This window comes from Ceratosolen solmsi, unplaced genomic scaffold (genome assembly GCF_000503995.2).
Source record: "Ceratosolen solmsi marchali unplaced genomic scaffold, CerSol_1.0 scaffold1, whole genome shotgun sequence".
NCBI lineage: Eukaryota > Metazoa > Arthropoda > Insecta > Hymenoptera > Agaonidae > Ceratosolen > Ceratosolen solmsi.
The window spans coordinates 5,867,508-5,875,838 of NW_011948415.1; the positions used below are offsets into that span (position 1 = coordinate 5,867,508).

General features: G+C 34.9%; 1 protein-coding gene across 3 annotated transcripts; it reads left to right on the forward strand.

Moving 5' to 3' along the window:
- The first annotated feature begins 732 nt into the window (after window positions 1-732).
- RhoGAP1A (Rho GTPase activating protein at 1A) lies at window positions 733-7,990 on the forward strand. 3 transcript variants are annotated; one of them, XM_011507739.1, is made up of 13 exons: window positions 733-984; window positions 1,445-1,560; window positions 2,572-3,263; window positions 3,433-3,706; window positions 3,866-4,045; window positions 4,137-4,352; window positions 4,436-4,555; window positions 4,740-4,984; window positions 5,067-5,328; window positions 5,701-5,983; window positions 6,238-6,508; window positions 6,781-6,952; window positions 7,509-7,990. In XM_011507739.1, the coding sequence occupies exons 2-13, from the start codon at window positions 1,447-1,449 to the stop codon at window positions 7,926-7,928; spliced, it is 3,249 nt and encodes a 1,082-aa protein (XP_011506041.1). In that variant the 5' UTR covers window positions 733-984; window positions 1,445-1,446; the 3' UTR covers window positions 7,929-7,990. The 3 variants fall into 3 exon arrangements, with proteins under 3 accessions (XP_011506041.1, XP_011506042.1, XP_011506043.1); XM_011507740.1 differs by having other exon boundaries at window positions 733-972; XM_011507741.1 differs by lacking the exon at window positions 733-984 and adding an exon at window positions 1,081-1,294.
- The last annotated feature ends 341 nt before the right edge of the window (window positions 7,991-8,331 follow it).

Here is an 8,331-nt window from a genome sequence, read left to right on the forward strand (position 1 = left end):
GAGAGAGTGAGAGAGTGAGAGAGTGAGAGAGGGAAGAGCATGCGAGACTGCTTAAAAGGGTCGTGCGCACGCTCGCTGAGAGCAACAAAGCGAAACAGCTGCCGATAACACATGAGAGAATTGGAGGGAGTGAAAGATGGAAAATACAAAGAGAAAGAGAAAGAGAAAGAATCGAGAGGGGGAGGCGGGGAGGGGGAAGATGGCGGCGAGGGAACGGGGAAAGGGAAAAACAGGAGACTAGATAATAGTTGGCAATAAGATGACAGGCACCGAATGACGCTTGGTCTGTTGACTTTCCTTGCGTGTATGATATTATATTCCTGTCTGCTTGTGGCTACATAAATGCGCGTGTCGCTCCGTTCCATATAACTCGCTAACAGTCCGCAAAAATTCGCGGATCAGCAACGATCTGCAACAATAATAAAAAAATCTCTGTGGAACTCATGCGCACGAGTAAATTCTGTGAAAGTCCACACTCCACACTTCACACACCAACAGTGCCGTACGCACGCCCGGGAGTAACACACGCGCCAATAATATATATACATACGCAGAGAGAGAGAGAGAGAGAGAGAGAGAGAGAGAGAGAGAGAGAGAGAGAGAGAGAGAGAGAGCGGGGGAGAGAGAGAGCATGCATTGCATGCTTAGACGGTCACAGACCGTATTCGCGTGTGCCAAAGAGAGAGAGAGAGAGAGAGAGAGAGAGAGAGAGAGAGGAAGAAAGAGCTGGAGGGAAATAAAAGTACAGTGACTGCATATAGATAAAGCAGCGGCAGTCATCGCAGGGCAGAGGAAGGAGGAAGTCTGTATGCGGAACGACGACAGCGACGGTGGAGTGTGAGAAGAGACGAGCACGACGACGTCGAGGAGTGCGATGAGCAGAGGTGCCTGAGAAAATTGACGGGCGTTTTCTCGTCGTGGGGAGTGAAATAAGATAAAAAAAACGAGAAAGAGAGGAGCGAAAAACAAGTGGTGTGTATGCAGGTGCTGGACGTTTTTATCCACATTGCTGCCTCCCTCGTTTTTTTGTTTTCTTTTTGTTTTTTTTTTTTGCTTTTTCTTTTATTTCGAAATATCCTCGATTTTTATTCACGCACCACCGACCATTTCTGCACAAGTGTTTGCATATACGTGTGAATAAATTTTTATATTGCCGAGTGCGACCCGCTGATTTGACATTCGATGCTTTTTCGAGGAGGATCAACCTCAAGGATTTTCAAGTATTGCGAATGCATTGCGAAACAGAATTCTCAAACACTCGACCGATTCTTGTGAAATTCCCATTTAAATGAAAGTAAGGGCGTTTATTAAAAAAAATTCTTCGATTTATATATGAGAGGCATCCGCACCGTTACGTTAAATTTATTATTGTTTTGAATTTTTAATAACATCAGTGCACGTATACGAGCAGTTAGTAAATATGATTTTTTATATTGTTTGACAGGGATGAGTGTTTTCGGTGATTTCCAACGGGTTTGGGTGGAAAGGTTCCCGGACAGCGCTTTACCTGCTGCATGGGAAGAGGATGTAAGAGCAAATTTGGTTAAACATAAATTGAAGGTATTTTTTCATGATGTTTCCTCTTATTTTGCAACGATACCTATGATTTACTTTTCTCTTAAAATGAAATAATTGGAAATATAATTATTACATTAACACAAATCATCAAAGGTATATACATACATATATATATATATATATATATATATATATCTTTGATGTACACACACACACACACACACACACACACGTATATATATACCTATTATGAAACATTTACCAATTAGAATATTCACATCAAAGATCAAATTTATGAGTATTAATTTTTATCATAATTATAAAGTATTTAAAAAAAGAATGAATGAGACCTCTATTGCAGTTAAAAGCAAGAGGTACTGTTTAATTTTGTGGGTTACTTGCAAGGATGATTCATCGGCTTTGATAGCAGCTTTAATTGGGCGGTGGCACTGTTTATAAGTACCGGAGCTAATGATATAATTGTCATTTTATATTTGGAATATTTAAATTTCATGTTTGTGTGTGTGTGTGGGGGCGTGTGGGAGGGGGGCGTGCGCGTTTATTGCACCTAGTTAAGATTTTATATTTTGAAATGACAAAATAATTTATTTACAAAATTAATTTTAATAATTGCTTATAAATATCTTAAAAACTAGAATTATTTAATTATAGAAAAACTAGAATTATTTATAAATTTGTAAAATATTAAAACTTAAAAATTTTGGATCACTTACATATATTACAAACACATTTTTAACATACAATTATTGTATTCATTGGTAATGCAATAAAAGTCACTTGTTAACTGTAAATTTAGATAATAAAATTTATGAAATTTTATCTCAGATTGTTAATAATATTATTATTGTAATGTATTAGTAATTAGATAATAATATTAACTATTATGTCCTTAATGAAACCATATTTTTGATATACGTTATTTTAATAGTGTTATTTTTCAATTTGTAAAATTGTATAACCTTCATTAAATTTATAATGGATTTGAATATTTTATTACCAAAAATAGACTAATGTATAAATATTCATTTTTAGGTAACTGTACTCAGGGAAGAGCTTGAAAAGGAAGAATTTTACGTTGAATACTTAGAGAGACTTTTAGCGGATGTTGAAAGACATAAACTAGCAAATGCATCATCATTGTCAGAATCTAAAGCATCGGGTACCGATTCTCCGAACCAACAGAGTTTTCATTCGGCGGAAACAAGTGTTTTAAACTCTACAACTCATTCCGAAGAAACTGAAGATTCAGCTCCACCTCTCCCTGCACGCGAAGACCTCAGTAAATTACAAGATAAGTGTGTGAACGAATTAAGTTCAACATTAAGTTCAAGTAGGCGACCAAAAAGTGAAATACCAAGAAGTCCTGAGAAAGTGCCTGAATGTAGGAGAAACAGTGATCCAGATGTTCCAAGTAATTATATCACTGTCATCCAAGTAACGGGTAATTCAAAAAAGGATAAAAATGAAGATTCAGTGAAAGAAGAGGACGAAAAGAGTTCTGAAAAAACAGTTGAAGATGCAGAAGATGGTGATGCTGAAGCATCAGAAGAAGAACCTTATTATGATTCGGTAGCCCTTGATCAAACTGGAGAATATGTATATATAGAAGCACACGCTCCTGCAGTTGGTAACAATGAAGCTAAAGTACAATTGCGAAGGCCACCTTCGCTACCGGACTCACCAGGAAATCAAAGCAATTATGTCAACATCGATTATTTTATTCAGTAAGATAATATATGTCTCAAAAATTTTGTTAATTATTAGCTTAAAAAATGATGTTTTATTAACTCTGTTTAATTATGTATTAGAATGGCAAATATTAGTGCCACGTAAAGAAAGATTTATATTACATATTATAAATAAAATAGATTTAATGTGAATTTTCATTTTCAGGCATCGAGCCGCAATGGATAGCGAAGATGAGGAAAATCCAGCTCCACCTATTCTGTTACGTACCCTAAGTACTGATAATGAAACTGGAAGTAGCGACGCCGAGCCTTTAAGTTTGAGCGAAGGTAGTTTAGAATCACCAACTCCGACAACACCTAGACGACAAGAAAAGGGCAAAAGCCAAGACGATGATAGAAATTCGATGGTTAAATGCATTATTAATTCTGTAGTGGAAAGTGAGGCTATATATGTTGAATGCTTGGATGTTATGATACAGGTACAATTTTTTGTGATTTCATAATCATCTTAAATAATAAAATCTTAAAATTTAACTGATTTTCAAGATAATTGTAATGACTTTAAAAAATGTTCAAATATGTGAAATATTTCATTAAAAATGTATTTATTCATTAGTAATTTATGAAATATATTGTAGTATATGAAAGCCATCAATGCCACAGTGAACACATCGCAGCCTGTCATCTCTCAAGAAGATTTTAATACCATATTTTACAAGATTCCTGACTTGCATAGGCTACACCAAGAATTTCTGGACGATCTGCGGCGAAAGCTCGATAGTTGGGATAATAAAACAACAATCGGAGAACAATTTAAGGTGGGAAATGCCGTCTTTTGGAAATAGTATTTTAATTAATATAATTAACCAAAACCATATTAAGAACATGAAAATTGCCTTAATTGTGCAGATAATGGCAAGCAAAATACGAGACTACGGCGCTTTCCTTCACAATTATGCACGAGCTACGGACACGGTGCGCCGATGTTCGTCACAATCTTCGCAATTTGCTGAAATCACAAGGGATATAAGGTTAAGAGGCTACCCAAAGGGACCAGGGTTGTCCCTTGAGGATCTCTTACACAAACCCGTTGCTCGTGTTCAAAAGAATGCACTAGTGTTACATGTAATTATTATTGTTTTAAAAATATAGTTGAACAAGCCTTAATACTTAAATGCTGATACAATAATTTTCTTTTTATCAACTAGGATTTACTAAAGCACACGCCGCAGAGTCACGCGGATCATGCGCCTCTTTCAGAAGCATTGGCCATGACACGTAACTTCCTCGATGAATTTAATATTATACAAACAAAGTCTATGTTTAAGGTAAAATATTAAGATAAGAATGATTGTTGATAAACAAAAGACTCAAATCACATAGAAAGATTACAATTTAAAACTACCACAATTATCTGTAATTAAATTGAGAATATAGTACAAGTATACATTCTAAATGTATAGGTAATTTTATGATGATTTTAAAGTGACGTGTAAACAATTTATTTTACAGAGTCATGATAGAGCTCAAAGAAGACTCGTGAAAAATTCATTTGTCGTAGAGCTATCGGATGGTCACAGAAAATTGAGGCATTTATTTCTTTTTAATGATGTAATTTCGTGCGCTAAGTATAAGGCATCTGGGAAAGATAAATTTACCTTCGAATTGAAGTGGTTTATTCCCATGACAGAGGTTGTTGTTATGGAAGATGGTATCGAACCTCGGGAGAATAGTCCAGCAAATGTAGTAGTATTAAGGTATGAGACATAAAATTTATCATATTTATATTGTATGCTATACTTGCCAAATTATTAAGAAGTGTTTTAAAAAATATTGTAGATCACAAGCTTGTATAGTTAGAGATCAGATTTTATGGGAGGAAAAGAATGACGATAAAAGAATTCGACTAGGTAGTAGAGGTTCTGAGAAAAATAGAAAAAAATTAGCTGAGCTGGAGGCACAATTGGTTTTAGCTTCTCCAAATTTGATTCTTAAAGTTGGTCAAAAAAATCAAAATCGTATTCAGAATTCATACACATTTTTCCTATCAAGCGAATTTGAAAGATCTCAATGGATCGAAGCTATCGAAGCTTTGCAACAGGTAACAATTTATACGCTTATGTATGTAACTCAAGTGTAATATAAAATATAAGATATAATATTATGAAATATGTTGGTTTTTGGTATGTTAATTAGACGGAAAAAAAAAAAAATAAATAAATAAAATTTCTTTTATAAATCAGCTGCATTGCATTTTAAAATTTCACTTGATATGTTCTACTTGTTCTCACATTTTTAATTGAATGGAAAAAAGAAGCTGTAAGCATATTATCATCCTAACAAGCCAAACCACATTAAAAAAAAAAAAAAAACGAAAAAAAATAAATAAATAAATCAATAAATCAATTGTAAATTAACAAATTTCTCTTACATCGAATTAAAACTAACTTTTCACTATCATAAAACGAATTAGGGTGGCCAGCCACCTGGACCATTGCCACTCAACATGTATGATTTGAAAGCATGGATAGCAGCATGTCGAACTTATTTACAAACTGATATGGGTAGTTATTTGCTACGTTCCGGTCGAGACGAAAGTTTATTATTAGGCGATTTGCAACTCACTTTGTTGGGACTTACGCCACCTGGTCTGGATAGACCTGGCGACCTTTACATAGTTATAGAAGTTGACAGTTATGGACATTACTTTAAAAGGGCAAAAAGCCACATAACTAGAGGTGAAGCACCTACTTGGGGTATGTTAATGAAAATGTTAATAAATAAACTAAACGTATAGCTTATTAAAAAAAAAAAAAAAAAAAAAAAACCACGATTCAAGTGGCACATGAATCACATCGTACTTACAACAAAACACACGACAATTAATAAATAAAAACTCTTCCACTAATCCTTTACACAGTAAAATAGAAAATTAACGTACATATAAGTCATTTCTAACTAAGATGACAAAATTGTGAATCTATGAGAAATAAAAGAAATTGTTTTGCAGGTCAAACTTTTGTCGTCGAATTGGAAGGAAGTCAAAATGTTCGAATACTGCTTTACGAAGAATGTGGATCACGTTCAGTATTAAGAGGAAAGTGCGCTCAGCGTTTGAGCAGATCGTGGTTACTCGGTGATCAAGTCAAGAGATCGTTAAATTTGGGCCCCGCTAGTCTGGACGTCTCCCTCAAATTCATTCCAAGCGAAGTTACTTTACGACGAGTACCTTCCGCCAAACCACAAGGTCTATTCGGAGCAAAAATACAGCAAGTATGCAAGTAAGTAGTTTTTTTTATAATTCACAAAGTAAATACACTTTATGACTTGAGCAGAGCGTGATAAATGATAAACGTATAAATTTCATATTAAATTATTTTGAAATTATTCTACATGATGATATTGAACATTTTTAAAATAAAATTAATCGCGGATGAATAATTTGTTAAACATGTCCTCTATATTCCATGACTCTATAGATTATACAGATGTATAATTAAAAGATTTGTTCAATGTACAAATCAATATAACAAAAGTAATTCACGTACTTTAGGCGAGAAAAACGTGATGTACCATTCATCGTAACGGCTTGTGTACGCGAAGTTGAAAAGCGAGGAATGGCAGAGGTAGGACTTTATCGAGTTTCAGGCTCTGCCTCGGATGTAGCAAAATTACGTAAATCCTTCGAAAGTAATTCATACGAAGCCGAACAATTATTAAAAGAGGTAAGCTTATTATTTTACATATCACTAATACGAGATTAATAATTTTAACGAAGTCCAATCAAATTGTATTGAATAATTCAATGCTTTAATAGTCAAAATATAATCGGGTTTATATCATTTAAATTATTTCCAAGTACAAAGATATATTAAACTACTTTTTAATAGAATTATTTTTCAATTGTATTTTCAATTTGCACTATACTTTTCTAAAACAAAGCTTCACAAATCATCTAATAAGATAAATACATTATTAATTTTTGTTACAAGTAAGAAAATCCAATGATAAATTAACTCTAATTATTAAAATGAACTCTTTTTATTTAGGGGAAAAATTACTAAAATGAAAAAAATGAAAAAAAAAAAATGTGTAAAACATTTGGGCATTTATTGAATTAACACAGGTATTTTAGTCATCATCTATAAATATTTATACAAAGACTTGTTATAAAAATAAAATATAATAATCAATCGACAATTTTTATGCATTAAAGAAACAACGGGAATTCCTTCTCATCCACGTGGTCCAAGTGTCATTAAACATATTATTTGATTCCAGGTGGACGTGCACTCGGTAACCGGAGTACTAAAGCTTTATCTACGCGAGATGCCCGAGGCCCTGTTCACGGACGCCCTATACCCAGCCTTTCTCGACGCCTTTCAAAATGGCGAACTGTGGCGAGGCAGTGCCCTTCGACGCGTCTACGACGGGCTGCCCCAAGTTAACAAGGCGGTAATCGACTTCCTCCTTTCGCACCTCGTGCGCGTTAACAAGCACGAGGCCCAGAACAAGATGTCCCTACACAACCTCGCGACCGTCTTCGGACCGACACTCTTGCGACCCGGCACGAGTAGCCGCGCCGATCCGAAGAATCGCGATCCCTTGGCCGCGGGCACCGTGGACGTCATGGCCCAGGCTGGCATTCTTTATTGTTTTCTGCAAATGCAGTTACTCCAGAATAATCAATCATCACTCTAGTCGACGCGTGTAACAATCGTCTTTTTTGTTGTTGTGTTTTCTGCTCCTTTTTTTTTTTTTTTCATTTTTTTTTTCATTTTATAGAAAGGTGTATTTGAATAAGAAGTATCGAATACTGGCTGATATACCGGGAAAATATCATTCGGAATATTCTAGTTTTGTTCTAATTTACGACTGCGTAGTTTCCATGGCGTTGACGACGACCCTTTGAGATACGCCGCGGATAAGCAAATACGGGAGACGCGAGAACAGCGCGATGCTCATCCAATCTTGTCAATTCGTGTAGTACCATTTGGTAGGATGGTAATTGTCAGTTGAAAATGAATGAAAGAAAGAAAAAAATTAGATAGATCCTTTGGACAAATTTTTTCGACAAATTTTTTCGACAAATTTTTCAAACTCG